A 27,473-nucleotide genomic window follows, 5' to 3' on the forward strand; every position below is an offset into this window, starting at 1 on the left:
TAATGTTGCTTCTTTTATAATGTATTAATACACTCAATTTGGCACGTACTTCTTAATGTCCATTTTTGTAATGTATATGCGAATACTTATCACATCCTGAAAAACAAAGAATAGATGTATTTGAATTTGTAAAAGATATCCAGGCAAAGTCAGCTTATTACGTAAAACAGTGTTCACATTTCGACAAGTCTTCATATTCTGAAACTATCTGATTATTCTAACTAACGAATACTTACTAATGTATTTGAAGAATACAAAAGAAATGTATTCGCATTTTTTTGTATGTCACATAGTTCGTATTCAAAATCTAAACATTTAACTAGATTCTCTGTGTTTTAAAATGATGCACACTTTCTATTAAATATATCCACATTATTAAATTGCGTATTTGTTCTATTCATTTGTTGTAAGTACTTACCGAGTTACTCGCATTTTGGTATGTCACATACCCCCCAGTTTGTTGAATTACTATCAACAAAACACCAAGGTTGGCCAGTACCATCCGGGTCTCTGCAGTAGTTTGCGGCATCAGCTATGCTGTTATCGGGGAAAGCGGAAGGGTCAGTAAAGTCGGTACTTTCCCACCTGACGCAAGTAAAGCCAGATTTGCTCACAGTCCTCGTTCCGCTGTACATATTTGAAGTCTGGAAACATTCGTAGTCCGCTGAGATAAAAAATATAAAAGCTTTATCATAGATTTAAAAATCAGAACGTATAAAGCTTAAAATCTTGATTTGGTTTACGGAAAATATCGATGAATTGAGGGAATATACTGAAACTGGATTAATGTTAAATATAAATTATGCTTCCAGTCACTTGTGTTGCTATAAAGTGGCATTACTTTGCTTAATCTGTTCAGATATGATTCTCCGTAATTATAAAGTTTTTTTTTTTAAAAGAAAATGGTCTAATTTTAGCTATAAATATGTTCAGGACAAAAGCATGAAGATTTTGTAAAGGTAACCTACCCGGCTTACACTTCTGTATGTCACAATGTTCCCATTTCTCTTGCGCGTAGAAGCACCAGGGTTGTGCGTCATTATCGGGAGCTCGACAGTAATTTGACGCATCAGTAACAGAGGCGTCTGGGTAACTTGATGAGTCTTGATATGCTGTTTCTGTCCAAGGGGTACACTCCTTGCCAGACTTTGTCACTTTTCTGTTGCCTTTATATCCCATGGCCGTTGTGCTGAAGCAGTCTTCACCTAAATTGAAATACGGGGAAAGAAAATCTTAATTGAAATATAGGTAAAGAAATTCTTAGTTTAAATAAAGGGAAAGAAAATCTCAATTGAAAAACAGGTAAAGAAAATATGACAAAAATGCAAAACCGTCTAATAAACGAAGAGGGGGGACCATTTTATTGTTTAAACTGTTTTGGGCATTGTTAACAATATCCCCATGTTTGAAATAAAATTGCTATATCAATGTACTTTATTAATTAATGATCTGTCTGTTAAATATTAGTAAAACTAGAAAAAGATCTTTTGGAAGCATAGAACGCAACCAAGCGAACACTATTACAAAAATTGAAAATCTTTCTAAGATACCTGGTTTCTCCGGTACTTTCGAGGTCGGTGCACTTTTTGTCGTTGCCGGTTGAGCGGTTGTACCTGCAGATAAATTAAAATGTGTTATTCATTTTAATAATCCTAAATATAATAGGGTTATCATAATAGTAGCTCGATCTGGGATGCTGTTTTCGGCTCGAGTGGATTTTGCCAGATCGGATCTCACGAGGCGCACATGCGCCGAGTGTGATCCGTCCATGCAAAATCCACGAGAGTCGGATACAAAATCCCAGATCTAGCTATTGTTGTAAAGACCCTTTTACTATATACTTCGGCTTTTTTTGTTTGTTTATTTGTAATCGAACGAAATTTTGTTTGTTGATGTTAAAATGAAATGAGTGATGTTTTGGTGTGCGCTTTTAATATAATTGTGTCAACTCATGCATATTCAATGAAAGTCGTCCGGCAACATACAATACAAAAGGTACAATACGGACTTTTTTTCTGCCTGGTCTGCATGAGATTTCCTTTACATTTTATATTTTGTACCCTGAGGAAGGTTAATGTAGCCGAAACGTTGGCGATAAATAAAAGTGACTTGTAATATGTTGTAGCTTTGACTACTTTTAATACCTATATAAGGTTTAGATAAAAACGATAAAGCAAATTATGTTTTTATAATTTATTTCCTTGTATTATGTAGACTTTGTCGTAAAATTAACATTTTTACTGAGAGGATATAACTTCAAAATTATATATGATAATAATAATTCTAATTCATATCTGGATAGAAATATGCCATTCTTGTCCTGTACTCTAAATTTATTAAACTACAGACATGCCATGGCAAATAGTTAAGTCGTGTAGCATATTAATTTCTGTGTGTCGACCCAGAAGAAAACTTCAGTTTTGCATGATCACGTCATAGATGTTTCACTTAATTATATTTGACTAAAAATAAACATGAAATTTACATTAGATACAATATTTTGATATGTTAAATTTCAAATGTATTCCGAAAGCATATTTTGAAAATTTTCAACCTGATGGTCCTTTTTAACGCGACTCTTGACTGTGAAATATATAAATACTTATTAGGGCGGATAAATAGACGTACCTCCGATCACTCTTGCAACACATTTACCATCGATACACCACTGAAAACAAAAGGCAAAATCTAACCAAGTCTACTACGAATATGAACAGTACAATGTTTTGGTTTCTCACAATGTACACTTTGCTATATGTTTTATGATAAATATGAAATGTTCATTGGTTTGTTTTGGGTGTAACGCCGTTTTTCAACAATATTCAGTTAGGTAACGGCGGGCAGTTAAAACTATTTTCCATCCATTCATTAGGACATATCTGTATTCTTAATGTCACAATTTCGTTATCAAGTGACTATTAAAATGTTATTGCTTGTCACTAGAAACTGTATATAGCTTTTTTTTTGTGAGAAATAAAATATGTTCTGTTCTGTTCCTAACCAATGTTCCCGGATTCTGTACCACTACAAACCTGTTGTTCGCAAGTAACTGCAATCTTCCCAACATTAATAATAGGTGGTGGACCAATGACTTTCAGACAACGTCTTTTATCAAATCGTCACGGAGAACATTCGACACACGACCCCGCTATCTGTAGATCTGCGTCCTCCCTACTGAGCTACGCGGGCGGGCGAAAATATGAAAATGTGACTTGGTGTATATTCATTTAAAGTTGTAATAATAGTCGAAAAAGAAACAATTCTTTCTTTGTTTTCTTTCAAAAAAGGAACATTTCAGGTGTGTCAGCTGAAGTGTGATTCTATTTTTTTTCATTTTAATATTTCATTAATTTGGGATAATTTTTCATCATTATTTTGATGAATTAGGAATCAAATGGAAGCTACTTTTTTCTCAGAAGGGTTTCCGCATGGTGAGCCACGTGCAGGTGTATGACTGGAGCATGGTACATGTTTGGAAGTACACTCCAACTCTCGACATATCCTTTCATCTGTAACTCGTAATCCGGACTGAAAAATAATATTGTGATACTATAAAATAACTTTAACAGACTGTAAATTTATGCGTCAAAATACTTACTTTTACCTATTTTGAAGAAGAAACTATGTAAATTAACATATACTGACCCTCGTTTAATTTATCAGATGCAATATAACAATGTATTAGGCTTTCACCATGTTCCAAAATGACCATACAAACGAAAACTCACGCGAATATATATCTGCATTATCCGAAGATTAGACTGTAGACTTACATAAGTCAAATAATGCTGTAAGACTTCTTGCACTTGCCTTTTCTGCAGATTAGACTGTATACTTACGTAATTCAAATACTTATGTACGAAATAGGCCACTCTCGCCCTCGCCTTTTTTTCAGATTAGTATGTAGATCTACGTAATTCAAATCGTGTTGTAAGAAAGTGGTCACTGTAGCCGTTACACTTTTTCCGGATTAGACAATAGAACTACGTAATTCAAATAATGCTGTAAGAAAATTTCCGCTTTTATCTACTTTTGAATTAGATAATATATAAATAAATGTTTTTCTTAAAAAATAGCACATATTATGGTAAAACTTACAGAACAAATACCAGAGTAGTCTCCATTGATCAGTTTACATTGTTGATCAAGACTGTGAAGTTCACCAGGTAGCTTCTTGTTGTGCTTGTCCCATTCCGTTTTATCATAGTAGTCTCCATGGTCTGTCAGGCACTTTCCGTCCTCCCTTAATTGGAGATACTTAGAAACTGTGTTAAGTTTATCTATACTAATGAAGTTAATAAAAAAGAAACAAAAGTATTTTTTATTTTACAAACGATTTGCTAATGAAGCCTTTATCCGACAATGTGTTGTATCGCGTAAATGTATGTCATCTCTAAAAATATTTACCATTTACTTTTAGTTAGTTTACAAAAGGTCAGAAAAAAATGATTTCACCCAAGTAATTTCCTAAATGGGACATTATCTGCTACATATTTCCACTATAATTTCTATTTTTGATAGGCCTGCTTTGCAATGTGTGACTCTGTGTGACTCTGTGTGACTCTGGTTGTGTATGATTTGTTCTGGGCTTTCAAGATATTTTCGATCCTTACATTTTAACTTATGTAAATTAAGTCTGTAAAGTGCAATATAATAAAGCAAGCAGATCAACAACTAAGCTTAATAATTGCTGGGTCTGTTTATGGAAAAATGAGTTAATAAGCCGAAGCACCAGTTTATGCGGAAATGTATAACATAAATCAGCATTTAAGGTATTCTGTGATCCAAAAATAAAAGAAACAGGTGACAGAGTATTGCCGGTGAAAAAACAATTTGAACATTTCTGTGTAGTAATAAAAAAATCCGTCGATGCAATTAAAAGGATTGGAGCAGAAACAAAGTTTTATTTGACCTTGAAGAGTGACTTTAAATAAATACAGCAAAACATCCACATAATTAAAAAAAACTAAACGAAAACAGTCCGACCGGAAGTCACATTCAAATAATTTAGCCGACAATAAAGCACTCCACATGGAAATATGGATATGTGAAACTATATATATGTACACAGCGGCTGAGCACATGTACACATTTAACACAAACGAATGCAATAATAACACAGAGGTAACAAAAAGACACAAAACATACACGAAGGAGGAACACAGTAAGATACCGACTTGGAACGGTCAGTTTAAATAATCACTGGGAATTTAAACTAGCTTTTTCGCGCCAAGCCTAACTCTTTATGCCCTTCCATGTTCCTTTATTTCAAGACAGTGTAAATAAAATAGGAAAAAAGTGGAAACTCAACAGGGCATTCAAAACGACAAAAGTGAAAATGTTGCAGGCTCTGTTTGATTGAGCCTGTTCATGGACAGTATATGAAATACATGCTACCGTCCAAGCCCTCTAGTCCCGAGTTGAGCAGAACTCAACATTTACACATGTCAAAAGTACCTAAAACAATTCAGAGACATCAACAGATGTGTTTGATTGAGCCTGTTCATGGACGGTATATGAAATGCATGCTACCGTCCAAGCCCTCTAGCCCCGAGTTGAGCATTTAAACATATCAAAAGTATCTACATCCACAGATGTGTTCATACGGCGGTGCTAAAAAGTACTCCTAGTCAGGTGAATCCTTAACATACGTAACAGGAACACATTGTAAAACACAACATATGCTCATGTAAAGATATATAAATCAAAACCAACAGAACGGTAAAACATGTACACGATGACTTAGTAGAAGACAGAGCATTGAGGTAAAAACCATTTAGGGCACAACGAAGCAGGACAGGGCGCAAGTATCAAACCAATCCGTCAAACAAAGAGAGTTACCATGGAGTCCCCACTTGTTCCGTCATCACACAATCAAAGAGAGAAGCGTAGTGTGACCAACTATAAAAGGGCTAAACACTTACCATGAAGTGTACCTCAAAACAATACGATTATAGCCTCTTGCAATAAAAAGTTTGTTAATTTTATGAAATATTGGTCGGAAATGGCTATGCCTGAGAGTTTTAAGAAGTTTGCAAATAATATCTCCATAAAAATCAAGATGTGAAATACATTGTCGCAGAAGAGTCCTTAAGTTTCTTTTGAATTTAATCACTAATTATAAATAACGGTGATAAAATTTAGCAAACGAATTTCAATGTTTATGATAACGGTAGCCCTCTAGTAATAACAATATTACCAAGAATGAAGTCTTCCACATGACTAAAATCTCTGGCAAATCTTAAGCTGTAAAATATAAACCCCATAAGAGCTGACTCGGGGTAAAACTCCATCAGGGTAAGGGAAATTGACAATATAAGGATTAAAGTCATCTCTCTTATCATATATTTTCGTACGTATAATACCATAATCAGCGGAGAGATGTAAATATAAAAATAAACAATGGTAGCATCATCGCAAGCCTTATTTAACTGAAGCATTCTAGGTTATATATTAGCCACAACAGGAGCAAAATACGGATTATCCATGTTTAATGTATCTTCCAGATTGCGCGAAGTGCTGTTAAAGTCATTGATAAACATCGCAATAATCTTAACATAAAATCTCTTTAATAGTCATATAAAAGCAAGTCTGTGACAAGTGGCGCACAATTAATTCCTATGGGAATACCAATAACCTGTTTGGAAAAAAAATAATCCATAACCTGACAAAAATTGTTAAAATAAAAAGGAGAGGAACTTACAACAACGTCACAGTGTCACATTTTGCAACGTTTAACAATACTGCTAGTAAATATTACAAGCTAAAAACAGAATCATCAGCAGTTTGACTTCAATAAGATTTTGTGATAGAGAATATATAACGTTGAGAAATCGTATGTAATAAAAGATGCAATTTGGTAGTTCTTGAAATGATTTTTGTCAAGCACACCTCCGCTGTTTTAAACACAGTATTTCGTTGAATATATATAAAAGTGCTTACGATTGAAAATATGACCTGAAAGATGCAATAGAACACGGTGAAAATCTCCATGGGTTCACGGTGTAATTTTTTGATGACAGTAACTGAGTTACCCATGGTGACATGATATATTTGTCACCTGCTTCACAATCCTTTGACGTTCCACTGCCATCGTGGCTCGCATTCAGACTGCAAAATAATATAATATTGATACAAATACAAGTTTGTTTACTATTCAGGAAAAGTCGCTATCTGACATTTGCCATCATGACATGTAGTTCTGATTTTAGATTGCCTATGTAATTTTTTAGACATGGAAATTGTCTACATAACACTTAGAATTTCGGATAACTTGTTTTCATCATTTTATTGTTAATTAGAAACATAAGCTTTTCAGTATGTCAATATTTTAAAAATGATTATAAGCCCAGCCTCGATGTTATTATCCAGCATTTATTATATATGCGAATAAAAAGGAAACAAATACTAGTATACGAAAGTTTGGTATTTTCAAGAGTGTCTGTGCATTTTATTTATAAATACATTATAGTTTATTTTCTTTCAAATATTCATTAGTTACCTCGAGTTATATGAATATCGACCGAGGTGTCAGTCGAATTGTGTTTATATTTCGAGGGTTGAACATTTTACATACACCCTCTAACGAAAGCAATATTTATTTTATTATATCGAAAGCATAAAAAGTTCAAAACTTTAATTTTACTTGAAATTCAACGTAATGAGTTAAATGATTTATTAAGATAATCATTACAAAGTAGATTATTAACTTCAAAATAAAATAAATACGGTAGGAGTCTTTACCAGAGAGCACTCTGAAATGTGGCGAATTTGCTGTACAACATTTTTAATGCAATATGATTGGTTTAGCGGAGACGTTACCCTATTGATAAAGTCCTATATTTATGCACGTATTTTAGCTTTGCCTTTAGTGCAGTAACATCCGAAAACAAACGGCGACAACTTTCTTGATAAAAAATTGCTTTCGGAGTTTTGTTTTTGCACAGAGAGCAAATCATTAAAAAAAAAAGGAAATATTTATAGGGTTCACACATGCCTGAACACTAGTATATAAATATTGCATTCCTGAGAGGGTGATATGAAAAATGTTCACCACGAGATATATGAATATCGACCGAGGCGCCAGCCGAGGTCTATATTCATATTTCGAGGGGTGAACATTTTTCATATCACCCTCTCAGGAATGCAATATTTATTTTATTATACCGAAATGACATTAAAGGTCAAACATTTACTGTAAAATCAACATAATGATTTAAATGATTTATCTAACGTTAAAAATGAATTACCAAATAATGGAGACTGAATTAAGGAGTGCTTACTTGTTGGCACTCGGGTGGCAACTCTTCTGTGTAATAAGACATTTTTGATAGATTTAGTCGAGACGATTGCATATCGCTGAATCCTATGTTTATGCGCATAATTATTTCAACAGTGTGACACTGCTGAAATCGCTAGCAGTAACATTCGAAAAACGGCGATATCTATATTATTTCTAAACGAAACATATATGTGTGAGCACTTATTTTCTTAGTTAGATCATTTCCAATCTCATGAAAATTGTTTCGATTCAATATTTGATAAAAAGTTGTTTTCGAAATTTTTGGCACGCAGAACAAATCATTAATAAAAGAAAAATCGACCAGGTTCACAAACGAAAGAAATTTTAATCCTAAATTATAAAAGCACATCTTCTGAAAAGTTAACGTTTCAGTCTTTTACTCAGTGCAAAAGTTTCAATCACTCAACGGTAGATATGAAAAAATAATATCACATGCGCAGAAAAACAAAATAGCGCTTTTGCGCAGGTGATATGAAATTATGTATCATATCACATGCGCAGAAACTGAAAATAACGATTTTGCGCATGAGATATAAAATTATTGGGGAATATGATATATTATTCAAGTTAAACTAATGGGAAATTTGCATTGGATATTTATGTGAGGTATAATAAAAAAAAATAACGTAGCCCTACAATATATATATATATGATATCACATGTAGAGAAAACAAAATGGCGCTATTGCGAAGGTGATATTATAATACGGATAATATCACATGCGTAGAAAAGAAAATAACGATTTTGTGTATTTGGGAATATGATATATTATTCAAGTCAAACTACTAGTAATGGAAAATTTGCACTGGGCATTTATGTGAGGTATAATATTACTTAATAATTCATGCATACAACTCTAATTATTGTCATAATGTTATTATCAGTAATTATTCGGTACATTCAGACGATTATTACATATACTGTACACACTTTCAAAAGCCACTATTTATACTTTTTACGAAGATGAAAGTTATTACTTATGTCCAAGTTCGTGAGCAGCAACAGCAGTGGTCGCATAATAACTCCCTTCCTCCTGAATTGAGACCCTTGCGTAAGAACACGCGCCGTCCATGGGAGCCGTGCCCGCAACAGATGTATCGGAGATGTTTCCATTACTATAAAGTTCGCATCTGCAATAAGACTGTTCTGCATACAATATCAAATGTTAATAAAGAGGCAATATGTTTTGACAACTGGTTCAAACATCAGTGAATTAAAGCTTTCTTTCGCTTCTAATCGCAGCAGAATAGAACAGAACAGAACAGAACATATCTTTATTTTCACCCAAGTATCATACAGAATACAACATGGGGTATAACAAAGAAACATTTGTTCAACATTGAAATTTTCCGGTACAAGAGAGTGACTAAAAAGCAAAATGTTATTGCTACATATATACTGTATACTATAACAAATCGGAGAGTTAATTACTAAGTATGACTGTATATGGTACAAGGGGGAGAGACATCTATTACAGATAGTGAGTCTCTAGCTACGCTCTTTGATTTTGACCCTATAACTCGAAAATAGTTCCTTTATAAATTTAGCAACAGTCATTCTAAAAATAAACCACTATATAAACATTGTATAAGTCGGCGCTTGCACAAAATAAACACGCTCCATTAATAAATTATTATAGTACACACGAATTTCTTAAAATAGTTTCTTTGCTGTAGATTGTGTAAACTTTTTTATTTATCATCAAGTAGGTTCATAAGAGTACGCAGGCTGAAAGTAGGACCAAATCCTAGCGCGAGAAAGTTGTTATTACTTGCAAAATCTGGGTAAAAAGAAACTTTCTCTATAATAAATATTTTTATGGAAAGGAAGAAAGAACAAATATCTTCCGAGTTAATAAGTTCCAGTTACCGCTGTGATTGTCTAGCGACATAGATTTCAAGTGCATATATAATAGTATTAGTGCTATACAAAGTAAGATATAATCATTTTCCAGAATTTACACATTTATAGTGGTATTAGTGATATACACAATTAGTTGAATTTTTCCATAATTATTTTCAAGAATTTGCACAAGTGTTTGAGTGTAATTGTATTCTCAGATGCTAAACATAGCTTCAAAGTTAGATATGGTGTACCACTTAGTTCTGACGCAATTAAAAATGTTCTCTCTGATGAGAGAAAAAATCGCATTGGAGCAAGTAATGTGACTCAGAACCGACTTGATCACCACTACAGAGATCACATTTTCGGTCAAAGGCCTGCGAAAAATCCACAAAGGCACAAAGACGTTTGTGTTTTTTCTTCCTAAGAAGTTCGATTATGGTATTTAAGGCAAACAGATGGTCTGACGTGGAGTAGCCCCTTCGGAAGCTAGCCTGGTTTTTATCTAAAATATTATTTTGATCTAGGTAAGATGTTAACCTTTGATTCAGAACAGAGGTAAAGAGTTCCCCTAAACAGCTTAAAACTGTTATTGGCTTGGCCTGTAGTTACTTGGAAGTTTAGAGTCACCCTTATTTTTAAAAATTGGGATAACAATGCCTTCTAACCACGAACTTGGTATAAAACCTGAATCTAAGACGCAATTAAACAATTTCGTATAAACTGAAATGAAAATATCTTGTGTACTTTTTATGTATTCATTAGTAATACTATCCACTGGACTTGACGCTTTACCATTGTTAAGATTTCCAATACACTTATGAATTTCATATTCTGTTATAGTAGAATTTAGATACAAATTAGACTCTTGAGAAGTGGTAATATTAATATCCAAATTATTTTCGTCAACAATCGTATTTGTGTTAATTGATTTGAAATGTCCGTAAAACATAAGGTACTAGGTGATTGGTTTTGCATCGAGCGTGGCTTTAGACTATTTAAGAATTTCCAGTACTTTTTTGGATAGACACCATAATTTGTAAATATGTTGTGATAAGCAGATTGTTTACGTATTTGGTACCATAAACATGAAAATCATGTAAAACGTTTACCTTAAAAATTTTAAATATTTACTACCAAGGTGTTTTTAAAAAAAACAACAACAACAAAATTCAACATAATGTTGTTATTAAACGACAAGCTTACTCGCACGCACCAACTAGTGTTTAATATCGTATACTTACATTGTTTGGAACATAATATCATAATGTTGTTACATACCAGATGTAGACCTATCCAAAGAATATATAAGCAAACTTTCTGGCACTGTGCATGTTTATGCTCGAGCCTTTGTACAGTCAAATATTGATGGACGTTCACTTAAAAGCTAAACAAGGCTTTGCATCAGTTTAAAACGGAAAGATAAGCCAAGGATTGGCGTATAATTTCTACATTTTGTTACGGTAAAAAGACTTACCCCGTGAATACCATTATATGATCGTCATGTTGTAGACCAGTGAGTTTAGACTGCCAAGCCATGAGATTGTTTACATATGATATAGAATCTACATACGGCTCTCCTTCCTTGAATATAGGTGCATTACCCTCTTTTGGAACAGGACTTTTCTCGTCATCCGTCTGTGTCGTGTTTAACACAAAATTTAAATTACCGTTAGAAATGATAAATTTTTGCAGTATATTCCATGAATATATTGTGGATGCGAAAGAATATATGTGTTACATCTCTCAAAAGGGATGGTTATGGGTAAATATATTTTGTCATATATAACTCAAAGGAACAAAGGAACCTCCTTTTTGCACTAGAATTGTCAAAAAGCCTTTGTATAAGATAAATATTTGACAAGCCGGTCAGTTCGAACACTAACCATTTAACATTGAACAAAGTGCCTTATATGATCGGAGGTAAAAATAATTAAAAGATAATTGATATTTTTAATTTCATCTTGATTAACACCGAAGGTCATGATCAAGTGTTTTGCCGTAAAAAATATTTTGATAAATATTTAATCACTTGATCAAATTAAAAATTAATGTTTATGTCTTAAGTATTAAAAAATCAGTTAAACATGAATACAACGATGTAACTCGTACTATGCTAACTGTGATAACCATCTGAGCCACACCATGAGAAAACCAACATAGTGGGTTTGCGACCAGCATGGATCCAGACCAGCCTGCGCATCCGCGCAGTCTGGTCAGGATCCATGCTGGTCGCTAACAGGTTCTTCAATTCCAATAGGCTTTAAAAGCGAACAGCATGGATACTGACCAGACTGCGCGGATGCGCATGCTGGTCTGGATCCATGCTGGTCGCAAACCCACTATGTTGGTTTTCTCATGGCACGGCTCATCTATTGATCTGATTTAAAAGAAACATGCGCAACTCTGCGACTTTACCATGAACTAGTCCTTGTAGTGTTTATTTACTTTAACCCATGTTATATACGACATTTTTTATTAAAATAGTTTACTTAAAAATTGTTGCATGTAAACATTAGCAATGTACCTTATAGAACTGAAATCCTGAAATCGTCACGTATACGTTGAAAGCCGGATCCTCTATTGATTCGTATCTAAGACTGACCTGTAATCATACAGCAAATGTTATGACAACTGCCTGAAAACTTACATGCAACAAGCAAATTCGATGAATTGGTATCCCCCGCCGAAAGGGTTTGTGGTGAGGAATGGCAAAAAAATATATCCGGCAAAAAGTTAAGGATGTTAATAATAAGCAAATAATTTCATTAGTCAAAATCAATTTAACAGAAAACAAATGTTTAATCAAAGAGTACATAATAAATGTATGATACTTTGATCCTGACTAAAGAATTTATTATGAATGGGATATGCTTACTGTAATAAGCTTAGCTTTTAAAATTAAATGAAGTTAATTGAAATGTGAGCTTGAAGTTTAACTGGAACGAAATATTGTCTTTGAGTGGTTTGGCACAGATGTCCTTAAGAGAACACAATCAAGTTAGATATCTTGAACATGGCTGAGGGCAAGGTTTGTGCAGTCACGACTTAATATGTTGAAGGTTTGAACATTAAAAAAAAAAAAGGAATGGAAATAAATATATCAAAAGATATGATGCAGAAATTGCCATATCTATAGTACCCTATATAGTTAACACCAGAAACTTCTAAGGGCCATAACTCTGATGTTACATGGGCAATCTGACTGAAACTTGATGGTCCCCATAACTTTTCAATTTGTTTGAAAAAAATCTAAAATAAGGAATGATTTTTTTTGTTGGGGAGGGGGGGTGGGGGCGGGGGGGGGGGGGGGTCGGGGGCGGGGGAGGGTGTGTGATCAAGGTAAGGGGGTGACCAGGTGTGGGTACACAACTTCACATGTTTACAATAAATGTTCATGGAAAAGAATGAAAGAAATTTAATGAAATTCTACCAAATGGTAAGTTTGTTATGTACAAATATGTGGATTTTTATACAATTAAAGGGCAATAACTCTTAATTTACAAAATAAATCTGAACGAAATTGTGTGTACACAACCACATTATGGTGATCTAAATTCTTTATAAGTTTCATAGTTCTAGGTCAAATATATCAAAAGTTATGATGCAGAAATTGCCATATTTATTGTACCCTATATAGTTAACACTAGAAACTTCTAAGGGCCATAACTCTGGTGTTACTAGGGCAATCTGACTGAAACTTAACGGGCCACAAAAACTCATAGTGGTGAACATGTCTATGAAGTTTTATATAAATACTCCCAACTATTTTCTAGATATGGCTCCGGACGGACGGACGGGCAACGCCAAAACTATATCCCTCCGACTTTCGTCGGGGGATAATAATATATGCCAATGCAAATTAGCATGACGCAAGAATATTGTTGCGAAAAAACGAGTTAAATGAAAATAAAGAAAACCAAACCAATCTAACATAATATTGTAAAATCATTTAATTTCGTGGGCTGAAATTTCGTGGTTTTAGTCAAAATTGCAATTTCATGGGGATATGAATTCGCGGATTTCAACTTTTGAACATAAAATTTTACTTGTTCGTTGGGATTAAATTTCGCGGATTGAATCAACCACGAAATCCACGAAAATTAATCCCCCACGAATGTTAATGATTTCACAATATTTGCTTGCTGACAATACCTGTTACATACAGAACATGAATAAAACGTTGCTAGACGAGTATATACTTATTTGATAACATGTATCTATGTAAATGTTTATATGGAAATATACATATAATGCAACTTGGTGCCCACATTCTTGTATGTAGCCATCAAATTAAGCCTTTGTATTACTGTTTGAGGGTCATGAAAAAATCGTTTAATTCTGAACACCACTAAATCCGGCTTTTATTTTATTTCATAGTAAAAAATCCAAAACGTTGCGTAATAACGTTTTTTCAACATTTTCTAGCATATCAGATTTCCAAAGATATATATTCCCGCAAAGAACTACTAGTATATCGCTACTATAGAAAAAAGAAAAAGAATAAGCGGTGTTAACTTTTATATACGAAAACTACACCTACAATCTGCTTCGCTTCTTTCAATGTCTCTTTTTGAGACAAAAAATATTATAACGCAGTTGTGTAATAGAAACACGTCTATACTATTGAGAAATGGCACGAGGAAAGGGCGAAAGATTAGGACTACATTTGGACTACTTGTATACTAGACTTACATTTTTGGCAGTGTTCTATGGTAAGACGCCAGAACGCCAGGACGACAACTTCACAATTTAGCGTGTTGGTGCCCCCGCCAGAACGACAAATGCCTTGTGTGTCGTCTTGGCGCGTATAATTGTCGTCCTGGCGTCCTGGCGTCCTGGCGCCCTGCAAACGCGCCAACACGCCAGAACGAGATGGCAGAAATCAGCCACCACAGTGTTCAGCATTTAAATTATACGTTTAACTTAGATATTCTGTTACGGTTCATTCAGCATCGAAATGCTAATTATTTAGGGGTAAGCTCTTATACATACACCATTGATGATGTGGGCGAATTTTCTTCTCAGTCGATATTCAGTTGCTTGCTCCTTAGTAATACCATTTGTGGCTTCTGTCTTGTCTAAATACCTGTAAAATGGAGAAATAATTCAGATTAACAACATTAGATTCATTTTCCATCCAAAAATATGATCACAGAAAGAAAATAAAATTTTCGGCTCAACTAACTAATTTCTTTTAATTGTAAACAAAACCTTTAAGCCTTGAGAAGGTCTTATTTCGAAGCAGAAAACACAACGAAGCAATACGTTAGCAAAGTCGATTTGATTTAATCAGTTGATGAGAGGTAGTAAAACTTGCTACACTATGGTGGCTGATTTGTGTCATTTCGTTATTTCATTCTGTCGTGGCGACACAACGACAAACGTTGTTCGGCCGAACGTCTCCCTGCAAAACCCCGCTCCCCCCAAAGTCGGAGCGCTCCGACAATGTTGTACCACCGAACGCCGCCGGCCAAATGTCGCCCTGCCGAATGTCGACTCGCCAAACGTCTCCCCATCGAACGTATTTCGCCGAAAATCGCCCCACCAAACCTTGCCTCACCGAACGTCGCCTTGCAGAATACCGTCCCGCCGAACGTCGCCCCTTCGAATATCGCGTTGCAAAATATCGCCCAGCCTTACTTAAGGGCCCTAGTCTGACAATAGTCATTTCATTTAGGAAATAAAAGGCAATAACTGATATGTTATAAGAACTCTTATGACCCTTGCCAGCCTCCTCAGCCAAGTGTGACATTGACATTCCAGATATAGAGCTGGTCTTTGCTGGTGACAGTCCATCACACTGAAGCAAGCATAAAGTATTTTCTCAACGACAAGAAATAGTCTGAACAAAAATTAGGCGGATTGGTGCGAAAGTGCGATGGCGAACCGTGGCTGTACGATGGCGAAGCGCGACAGTAAGATTGCGGATAACTAAGCGCGACAAATACATGGGCTGTCATCATCGTACTGTCGCGTTTTGACATCATACTGTCCAGGTATTGCCATCTTACTTTCGCGCTTCGTTAACATACCATCGTGCCATCTCTCGCTGTGCTAATGCAGAGCAGGCCCTGGCCCTAACGTTACGGCGTAGTAAACCTAATTACATCCTTTAAAAAAAGCTACGGTTGCTTGTATTTGTGGGGAGATAGAGGTTATTGAGAAAATAAAAAGTAATACATGTAACTGATATGATAAGAACTCTTATGAACATTGGCCAACCTTCTCAGCCAAGTGTGACATTGACATTCCAGACAGAGATCTCGTGTTTGTTTGTAATAGTCCATCACATGAAGCAAGCATTAAGTATTTCCTCAATGCACGACAAAGTAATAGTCTGAACAAAGATTAGACGGACGAGCGGACGGTTGCGACAGTGCGATGGCGAAGCGCGACAGTACTATGGACTCTCACCATCGTACTGTTGCGTTTCGACATCTTATTTTCGCGCTTCGCCATCGTACCACCGTGCCATCTCTCGTCGCGCTCATGCGGAGCAGGCACTGGCCCTGAAGAAACACCGGAGTAAACGTAATTACATCCTTTTAAAAAAAGAAACGGTTGCTTGTATTTGTTAGGAGGTAGAGGTTAAGGAGCAAATCGACTCCATCTCAATAAGATGCTTTTCAACAAATGTACGCTATGAACGAAGACATAACAAGAACAAAGATACATAGCAGAGTTAAAAAAAAACTGACATAAGAAAGTCTGACATTGTGCGGTAAATATCACATATTTATTGAATGACTTGCCGGTCATTATTCAAAACTATTGCTCGGGGATTTTTTAGACTAAATATTGCTCTTACAATACAAGTAAAGAAACATATACAATTCTCGTCCTGGCGTATATATGCATAATTCACATTTGCTTAATAGAATTACTTTTATAAATAAGTGTGCATACCTTTTCCACAAGTAAGGATCAATGACTACAATGATTTCCACAGCATATTCTGTCTTTGATGTCTCAGATTGCCGCTTGATGTTCGTTTTGCCAGTCCTCATCTACAGTATAAATGAGCCGCGCCATAAGAAAACCAACACAGTGCGTTTGCGGCCAGCATTGCCGGATTCAGACCAACCTGCTGGTCGCAGATGCACTATGTTGTTTTTCTCATGGTGCGGCTCAAATAAGCTCATGCTCTAACAATATAAACACTAAATTACAATAATTGTAGTAACAATTCTTCCTATTAAACCTATTAAAATCTCTTTATCGTTTATGAGAAATTTAATCATATTCCAACTATGCTAAAAAGTATGACGTTAGAAACATTAAGGTGAAAAAGACCCAACTAAATGTCAAAACAAGGGTTTCTTTAGTATTAGTGTCCAAAAAATCAAAGTCAAGCAGTTTAAACTTACGGTTTTGTCGGTTTCTGCAAAAGAAAATTATATAAATTTTAACGAAATTGACGCTAACCCAAACGAATGATGACTCTATAGGATACAAATACTACGAAAAATGCTTAATCATTCTTTTAGACATGTACAATACTTAATCTTATATTTTAACTAGAGCTGTCATTGGAGTTACTAGATGCATCAAATATGTGAAGACAAATTAAACTGAAAAGAGTATGAACTGGTGGAGGGAAAAGAAGAAGAACTGAGGACTGCGTGGAGTCATCCAAGTGACCTTGCCCATTTTGGAATAAATGGTAACTTTCATAAAAGCTAGATTTTAGTGAAAGAAGCGTATTTCAGTGAATGGTATAACGGTGCACCCACCTCTATAAAACTGAGGTATACACATTGACATTTCAAGTGAAGCTTCCTCTCTTTGCGCATTTAAATGATAGTACTAGGTGTCAGACTATGTGGAGTATCATCTAATAGTCTAAGGCTTGATGCAAAATCAAACTTGATACAGCGCTCACTGCTACAAGCAGGGACCGATGTTTGTATGACTGAAAAACGGTTGAAAAAGACGCTAAACCCGAACATGTTAAGACGATAGTTTTTTGTTTGTTTGTTTTGGGTTTAACGCCATTTTTCAACAGTATTTCAGTCATGTAACGGCGGGCAGTTAACCTAACCAGTGTTCTTGGATTCTGTACCAGTACAAGCCTGTTCTGCGCAAGTAACTGCCAACTTCCCCACATGAATCAGAGGCGGATAACAAATGATTTCAGACACAATGTCGTTTATCAAATAGTCACGGAGAACATACGCCCCGCCCGGGGATCGAACTCACGACCCCGCGATCCGTAGACCAACGCTCTACCTACTGAGCTAAGCGGGCGGGCTTAATACGATAGTGTTTGATTTGAGAAATTTCATTCAGGTCCCTGAGAGGCAGTTTGCATCACAAATATTTTGCAACCAGTCGACAAAGCTCATGATGACCCATAAAAACTTCGTTCGAGTGGAAAGGATGGGGGAAAGGAGTTTATGATAATGTAAACTGTTTTTAAATGATGTAATTATGCACTATCGAAAACAAGACATATAGTCACTATACTGTTACCTATATAATCTTTTGGGTACTCTTGTTCTGTGTTTCTTTTCCTTTCATGCGAATTCTTAAACTGGGCGACACTTGATATTAAATGGAGATTGTCACGTTTATTGCTAGTCATTCGTTTATCCGCGGGATGAGTTGCAGGACGTATCTCAAAGGTGTCTTCTCCGATATCTAAATATCCCTCCTGGAATTTTGCAAATATATGATAAAATTTTGCTCCAGTTTGAAACAGAATAAACAGCAATCGCATGCATCTTTACTTTAATTTTCTCTTACTTTTTTTACTTCATCCTAAGTCAGATCATAAAAGAAACAGTCTAGCCCTGGAAATGACAACATAAAACGAGGCAAAAACGTGAATTACATTCTCCGTAATTATAATGTTTATTGATGAATTCACTTGAAAGCTAAATGTACAGGGATGGTGAAATAAATATGGAGAAAAGTATACAGGTATACTGTACAGCAATTATTAAAAGTTTAGGTAGCGAACACCAAGACTTTGGCGTAAATTTGAGAAATATTTGTAATGTTAACTGTTCTTGATGATAAAGAAATATGACATACATCTCAAAATAAGACGTGTGTTTTATCCCTTATTGTTTGTTTAATAACAGATAAGGCCAGGAATTATTACAAACCACAGCTCGTTTACAGTGTCCAGTAGGTGTTTCTTCACAAGTTACACTCAATGCTGCTCCATTTCTTTTGTCTTGATAATATTTAACACCCTGAAGACAAAATATATTAAGCGGTTAACATTTTGAAAGGAAATAGAAATTAAAACGTAAATGACATCTTAACTTTTAGAAGACTCCATAGAATAAGTTCCTATTTTTATTATTTTAGTTTTGCCTACGATTTCACTAAACAATCTACTTAACAAAATTATTATGAATTTAATCTTGAATAATGCCAGTCATAACATCATTTTTTTTTTCAAAATCAACATTATTGGTACCTTTACTTTATAGAACTTGTTTACATCGCTATAGCTTAGTCACTAACTTGGCTTTGGTGCCGAATTATTTCAAGCGAGAATGAAATTTAGTCGCCTTGCGGAGGGTCGTTGGGATTTAAGAATAAAATAAAAATATTTTATGCAGCCGACCTAAAATCTGAGGCTGAACAGAAAGCTCGACATTTTGAAGAACACTCTCATTAACATAATGATTGTTGCGGTATCGATGCTCGGACTTTGTGACCATGTCATAGGCACCACATACACACTTTAGTTTGCCCTGAGTAGGTCGTTGCTCACAAAACATTTTCTATAAAACCCCACAAACTCGGGAGCTCCGTGGGTAAGGATCAACACATCTGGATGCTCTTATGAGACGCATTCTGTCACTTGTATTTTCGTTTCTTTGCTGCGAATACCCGGTAACGGCAAGGCGACGCAGTGTGGCACCATATGCGTTTCGGTCGAACGTTTAAAATGTATTTAAAATATAAAATTTTGTTCCGCAAAATATATATTTTGGATAGAAGTAAGAGTAAGAACGGGAAACCAAATACATAGACATGTTACAGATTGAAATTTTTCAACAAATTAAAAAATCTGTGTACGTGAAGGATTGATTTAGTATTCTGTTTGTATAATCGCTTAGTATTCTGATAAGTTCCACCAAGAAAAGTAGGGGTCATGTATCTTGTAAGAGAAATTGTTTGTCTGACAGGTCAACACTATGGTATATCTTCCAAACTGACAGCTAAAATGTGGGTATGGACACATGGGTAATAAGGTTTGCTTATATTTCTATTAATGCAAAAAAATCTCCTTGAAAATGCTATCAAATGCTGTCAATGCCTTTAACTGGGAAAAAATGAGAATTTTTTTTCCCCGCCATTATTACATATTTAGTATTATCAAGTTTGAATCGTGGGATAATATTGCAAGTATATAACAAGAAAGTTAATGAGAAAAATAATTACAGGAAGCAAATACTTTTTGAGATCAATGCCAATGAACAATTATTCAGAGATAATTTGTGCAGTAACTACAGACAGATTATATCTGATTCAGCTGACATTTTGAAAGCACTACACGTGGATATTAGATATATGAGGCGCGCCACGAGAAAACCAACATAGTGCGTTTGCGACGGAAATACACCTTAAATGCCAAACACAGACTGCTAATGTGATTTCTGCAGAAAAAATGTCATTAAATGTACTTTATACAGCAAAACAAAGAAATAACTACATCAATCGGCCTGCATACTTTTGTGCCATTTTCCCTATTTAGTGTCAGTAAACCTTTGATGAATGTAACTCCAAAAGCAATCATTACGTAACACCAATTTCCGTTAATAATATGGTAATTGTGTTTGTTATTTCCCATTAAACCCTTCGCTTTATTTTAATCTAAGTAACAATTATGAAATTATCTAAAAAAAAAAAAAATAGATGGGAAAATAAAGATAATAATCTTGCATATAAATAATGAATAAACAAATACCAGTCACTTTGTGGCTTTTGCAAAATGTCACTAGAATTTAGACTAACCTTGAACCAAAAACTAAATGGACTTTGCACAAAAACAAACTTGTTCAGAACACGTGTTTTTTTTTCCGTGAAGTCCATGCAAGATACTTAAACGAAGCACGTACTTAAAGCAACGAGCAGACGCAGTGGTTCAGTGGTAAAATTTTCTGGCTAAGAAACCAAAAGGTCCTGAGTTCGTTACCCAGCTCTTTCAACTAAACTATCTAATATTTGGGATAAGAGTCCAGTATAAGGTTAATTTACAGCTGGCACGCTAAAGAGTACACGTCAGTGGCCATTTTCAAAAAATTGAATTCATTTTACCCAATTTCGAGAGAACTCCATTCTTATCTTACTATGTTTTCTACCTTCAAGGATACTTTTCTCAGTTTTTGTTTACGTTTTTCATTAATTGTATGAAATTTTCAGCATAAAAACCATTGTGGCTTAATTGTTAAACTGTTTCTTAGATACTCATTCGATGAAATGAGACATGTATAGAAAACAGGTTGTCAGCATACAGAAAATTACAATTGTGTGCAATATTCAGCATAACACGTTCAAAATATACTTGCAACAGATTTAAAATATCTTAAAAAGCAGCGAAAACTACATAGTGTAACGGACGCCTATCATATTAACCCTTACCCCGCTAACTTTCTATAATGAACTTATCAAATTTGGACGGTACCATTAACTGTTAAAAAGGGTGCATACCTAAAAAGTACTGACTGAATGGCGAACAGAGTAGATCTTGATCAGACTGCACACAGAAAACAACGCCGCTTTAAAGAATACAAAAATAATCTATGCTTCCTACATCAAAGAGAAAAGAAGAATACCGTCATTGGTTTTGTTTCCCTCTTTGTTTGCCTCAGTTTTCCATTGTCATAAACGGATTCGTAAACATTGGCATTTTCATTCAGACGCTTGTTTTCTTGCAGGTTAAGTCTGGTGACAACCCGACCATTTCTCACAACATCCATGGTAACATGTTCAGGTAAACCCGGATCTGAGGTTTTATCTTCAAGCCTTACGTATTTATCGGAGGCTGAAAATAATAAACAAGGAACATGCTATTTTTAAGTTTAAACATAAAAATTAATCGCATAGTAAAGGTGTTCCTTACAAAATGTAATAGACATTAATTTGAATTTTAGAATGTTTTTACTGCTGATGGTTCAAATACGATTGCCCACTGAGTTCCTTTCTTCATTATTTTATTCGTTTTGTTCTCGCTGTCTATATATTTTACTTTTTCTATCTAGTTGTGTGTTTATATTTATCATAAACACGCTCAAACATACACTGCTGCAGAGTACAGTTTAAGGGCGCGACGTCGGGGGTTCGGGAGTAGAAAGATGCGGCTCTGAAATTTGAATATAGATCTTCCCTCCCTCTGGGTACATATCATTGATTTTGTATCAATATACATGGAAGAAGAATATATAAGAAAAAAGACAAGGAATGGCATTTTCAAATTGTGGCAAATTCTTTTACTATTAAATGAAAGTCGATGGCCTATTTTTTGGTAATAGCGGTCAATTATTGAAACTAGTATTCATGAAATTTCAATCTCGTTACCTCTTATGTTCTTTAACAACACTCCTTTTTTAATTATGACTATATATTTTTTAAAATTTAAATGATATAGATATCTAATTTAGAGTTTTATTGCGGAACTGAATTTAAAAGCGAGAGAAGCTCCTGAATTGTTTTTTAATTGCACTTATAAATATAGCATTGAAAGTTACCACAGAAGTATAATAATACAGGATTTTCCACACAATTGTTGTTGAGCCTACATAAACCGTCCAGAAGTTGTAAGTATAGATAATTAAAATGTCTGCAAATCTTGCTCGTTAACATCCGTATTCTGACTCGGCGATTTCCGTGACGTCGACGTTATGACGTCACAATAAATACTATAACAACAGAAACTTTAGAAATGCAACGCAGTTTATTCGTAAACTGAATATTATATTATGGATAAATTTTCAGACGGATTGCCGCTACTAAATGAAAAAGGTAAATCTATTTAATTTCTTTTAAAAATATTGCTTAATTTGTACGATGCAAAGCAGATCGCGTAAGAGATGATACTTATATCTACCTTATCAACGTTGCGTATTGTTTTCCTTTTCCATTGTTATTATTATTATTATTATTATTACTTTTATACATGATGTGGAGGAACTTTCAAGCCTACTGATTTTCTCTGTACCGCCTCTTCTTACGAGTTAGATCCTTAGAGATTTTATGTAAACTGTTTTTTTTCTCGTGATGCATTCTACAAGTCTTTATAATAAAATGGGTGATATTTGTTCTATTGTGAATATAGAATGTATCCCACCCTGAATTGTGATACTTTCTTTATTTTCACGAGCGTATTGATTTTTCTTTTTACTCTTTGCTAATATATGAAAATCAAAAAGATCGTATAGCACATTGCGCTTGTTTTAGGAAGGGCGAACAATGAAGATGATGAGACCATACCAGTACCTTACGAATGCAGAGTCTGGCATTCATATTATTCTTACTTTAAAACTCATGTTTCGTCTTTTGTCCTGCCAAAAAAAAATATTTGACACACGTTTTACGCTAATCTTTGTTGTTGTTTTTATGGGATACGCTTCTTTCTGGATTTCTTTTACTATTGAATGCTTACGTTGTGTTCAAACACATTGTGATATTAAAATTAGCACGTCTGCTGTACTTTACAAAGCATCTCCCAGCTTTCAAGCGGGTTTGATATTCAGCTCTTTGAATCTTGAGTTAACAATACTGATACTTATTGGTTTGCATTTTTGCTCTATAATGTTTATTGCAGAGCATGATCAGAACTCACACTTTACAAACATGTTCAAAGCAATGTACTGGGCAATGATAACATTGACTACTGTCGAGTATGGGCATTTCCTTGCATGCCGGACAGGATTATCCCGTGCTTTTCCGGTGCTAGAAAAACTCGTCTTACACCAGACTCACGTGCTATAATTCATGAATGAATGCATAAATTCCTACGCTACTATAACAAAATAGCGCATTAAAGAAAAACCTTAGTTTTTCTATATATCTTCTACAAATAAGGCATGCAAGAAAAAGAATCAATCACTGGCAGCGGGTAAAGATGGGGATATCCGGCATTCGGGTAAATGTTTAGGCGGTAACTCGGCAGGAGCCTCGTTACCGCCTAAACAGTTATCCACGTGCCAGATATTCCCATCTTTACCCGCAAGCAGTGAAAGATTCTTATAATATCCCTGACAGTGTCTTTGGTCACGTGGTTGCCGCAGCATGTGCTGTGTGAGGCTTTACCGCTCGTCGTTTGACGCGTATTATTATGTTAAGTACGCAGAAAAGCGCGGAAAGAGTAATGGTCAAAACAGTAGTAGCCAATATGGGAAAATTGTACCAATCATAAAAGTCACTATAAAAGTCAATAACAACTGTCGCTATTGATTAGGTAAATAGGTTGTCGAGTTTTCGGTCTACACTGTTATAATCTAAATAATAACGGATGACTTATCTATCCAGGACCGTTGCATTGCTTAAAGATAATGAAATTGATGTATATGTTTTATATAGTTTCGTGTACAATTTAATAACAGTCAAAGATCAAAATCAATTTCGAATTACCCTTGAATATTTTGCCAGTTCGAAGATCAAAAGTCAGCTTCTTAACATGTCTAATTTTGAGTCAGTTACAAATCTCCAGCAGCTCGAAGATCGATATTCGGCTATTTAAAGCCTTATGTCGACCAGGGCCTAGTTGTTCGAAACTTTAACCGGCTGTTAAACTAACTGCCGATTAAATTTTGATTCAAAATACAAGACTTGTTGGGAAACACTAGTATGATGTTTTGATTCTATTGTAAAGATTTTCAGTGTTCATAATTTTTACCTCATACATTTGTTTTTCTAAGTCTTTGAAATGTTCAAAAATAACCCTTAAAGTTATTTAGCCGTTAACTTAATCGCCTGTTGATGTTTCGAACAACTGGGCCCTGGTATTGAATATCCAGCTGGTTCAAAATTTCATAGCTGGCATTGAATGTCAAGCAAGATCGAGAATCGAAGTTTCAATTTTGAAAGAGCTGAATTTCGATCTAACTAGAATTCTTGCACGTTCAAAGATTGTAATTCGGAACTAAATTTCTGTTTAGCATGGCACTTCGAGTCATCTTGAAGATTGAAATTAAAACTTTTGTCACTGAATTTCAACATTGCTTAAAGATAGAAGTTCGAATTTTAAAACGATGAAATTCGAACTGGCATTTAACTATGATCTTGCTTTAAGATCCAATGCCCAATTTATAATTCAAACTGTTACTGAATTTCGAAACTTCTCGGAGACTAAAATTCCAAAAGACGAATTGCCATCTAGCGTTTAATTTCAGACCTGCTCAAAAGTAGAAATTCAAATTTTCAAACGTTTCGAGCCTGTTGGAGAACATAAACAGAAATTTAAGGTCAAGTCAACATTTCGAACTGGCATTAACTTCAAGCCAGGTCTAAAATCGAAATTCAAAGCATAAACAAACCGAATTTAGCTTTGGACATTGACAGCTCGAAGATGGAAATTCCCTAGTTTAACATGAAGGTGAAAAAGCTAGTTCGAAATACAGCACGCTCGAGTCTTTTTCCGATATTATTGATATGATATATAAGCTTGAGGAACATAAGCAATGGTCTACAGGAGTAATACGAGAAATTCTAACGGTTTATCTGTATTTCACTGTATATCTATGACGTAAGTATACACAAACCTATTTTCAAATAAAATATTCATAATAAGATATTCATCGTACGCAAAGCTAATATAATAGGGTTATTATAAAAGTCGCCCGACCTTGGATGCTGTTTTCGGCCCGAGTGGATTTTGCCACATTGGATCTCACGAGGCGCGCAAGCGGCGAGTGTGATCCGTCCATGCAAAGTCCACGAGAGCCGAGTACAAAATCCCAGATTTAGCTACTGTTGGAATGACCCTTTTATCATATACCTCCAATTTTTGGGTTGTTGTTTGTTATCGAAAGAAATCTGAAATGTTTGTCGATGTTGAAATAGAAATAAGTGAAGCTTTTGTGCGCGCTATTTATAGAACTGTGTTAAGTCATGCATATTAAATGAAAATAGTCCGGCAACATACATACAAAAGGTACAATACGAACATTTTTTCTGCCTGTTCATATTTATTTGTGAAATAAAAGCTGTATTTTTAACAAAATATATATAGGTATATAATAAAACTATATAGTCTTTTCATAAATGTAAATGAAGGAAAGGATATTATTTGAGCTATATAGAAATGTATTGACTCATGCAAAAACTCGATGGGTCTTATTTTCCCGTGCGGATAAACCTTAACATCCCGTAGCTCTATTTTGCCGGCTGTACATATTCTAGCTGTTTTAAAGAGTTAACCTTGTTATTTTTATCACTAAATTATTTAAATGATTGAATTTCAACTGATGTCTCACAACACTTTCACGATATCTCGTTTGCAAGATAGTGGGTTTTATAGAAAAATGAGTTCTTTTAGTTAAACAAAACAAATTATTTCATGGGCCTTTGACATGACAAATACTCAAATAACCATCAAAACAAAAAAGAAAGAATCAAAATACTTAGTATTTACATACCTGATACAAATGAGACGGTGAAAAACAATAATAGGAAAATCATCTTTCTTTGTCCAGTCTTTTAAATTCCTCTAACCACAAGCGCCGACGATCATTTATATAGCAGTCCTGCTACCGGAAGTTAGTGTTTTTGTTGTGGCATACTTGTATGTCTCGACAGAGATAATTGTTTATTTTTTAAAAATTATGTCGTTTGAACTTTGTCTAACGATAATAATTAGTACTGACATTTTGATGAATTTATTCTGTGTTGATTATTACAGAAAATAATGTTCTAAGGTTTTAACAAATAACGTATTAGGTAAGTCTAAAGCTACAGTCACACATACGCATATGTCCGTGCGTTTAGGTACGGTGCGGATGGGACTGGTCTGTGGGGGAGCGGACACAGATAAGTACGGAGCAGTACGTCATAGCATGGGAAAATGGCGAAAAACGGGGGGACGAAAATAAGTACTACGTTGAACTACGTTTTACTGCGTCTGGCAACTTGTCCAGCGCGTAGACGGATCTGTGGTGAACTACGTAGAACTAGCTTAAGTACGGACAGCCTCGGATAACTACGTTCAGCGACGGATCAATACGGCAAGGTACGTTTCAGTACGGATAACTACGTTTTAGTACGTTTAACTATGGATGAATTAGTTTCAACCAAGTTGGACTAACGTAACGCTCAAATGGCTACGGATCGCGGATTTAGAGGTAGAATTGATCATCCTGATTGA

General features: G+C 34.9%; 1 protein-coding gene and 1 long non-coding RNA gene across 3 annotated transcripts; one reads left to right on the top strand and one right to left on the bottom strand.

Moving 5' to 3' along the window:
* On the bottom strand, window positions 1-26,907 carry LOC128555301 (A disintegrin and metalloproteinase with thrombospondin motifs 18-like). 2 transcript variants are annotated; one of them, XM_053537364.1, is made up of 18 exons: window positions 26,749-26,907; window positions 21,946-22,154; window positions 19,258-19,347; window positions 18,620-18,800; window positions 17,515-17,528; window positions 17,054-17,154; window positions 15,140-15,233; window positions 12,672-12,749; window positions 11,622-11,782; window positions 9,280-9,432; window positions 6,943-7,110; window positions 4,099-4,243; window positions 3,406-3,528; window positions 2,629-2,668; window positions 1,551-1,613; window positions 969-1,205; window positions 419-664; window positions 1-96 (listed from the first exon to the last, which is right to left on the bottom strand). In XM_053537364.1, the coding sequence occupies exons 1-17, from the start codon at window positions 26,789-26,791 to the stop codon at window positions 423-425; spliced, it is 2,142 nt and encodes a 713-aa protein (XP_053393339.1). In that variant the 5' UTR covers window positions 26,792-26,907; the 3' UTR covers window positions 1-96; window positions 419-422. The 2 variants fall into 2 exon arrangements, with proteins under 2 accessions (XP_053393339.1, XP_053393340.1); XM_053537365.1 differs by lacking the exon at window positions 969-1,205.
* LOC128555302 (uncharacterized) lies at window positions 23,038-23,708 on the top strand. The gene is made up of 2 exons (XR_008369961.1): window positions 23,038-23,131; window positions 23,567-23,708. It is a non-coding gene; the product is annotated as an uncharacterized LOC128555302 (long non-coding RNA).
* Window positions 26,908-27,473: the final 566 nt, after the last annotated feature.

The sequence above is a fragment of the Mercenaria mercenaria genome, chromosome 2 (assembly GCF_021730395.1).
Source record: "Mercenaria mercenaria strain notata chromosome 2, MADL_Memer_1, whole genome shotgun sequence".
NCBI classification, from domain to species: domain Eukaryota; kingdom Metazoa; phylum Mollusca; class Bivalvia; order Venerida; family Veneridae; genus Mercenaria; species Mercenaria mercenaria.

Excerpts from the sequence above, each read along its gene's own strand:
- LOC128555301 (XM_053537364.1), bottom strand. The coding sequence starts at position 26,791 with ATGATTTTCCTATTATTGTTTTTCACCGTCTCATTTGTATCAG. Across the intron at positions 7,111-9,279 it reads GCTCACGAACTTGGACATAA|TCTGAATGCGAGCCACGATG; the intron begins GTAATAACTTTC and ends ATTATTTTGCAG. Across the intron at positions 1,206-1,550 it reads GAAAGTACCGGAGAAACCAG|GTGAAGACTGCTTCAGCACA; the intron begins GTATCTTAGAAA and ends ATTTCAATTTAG.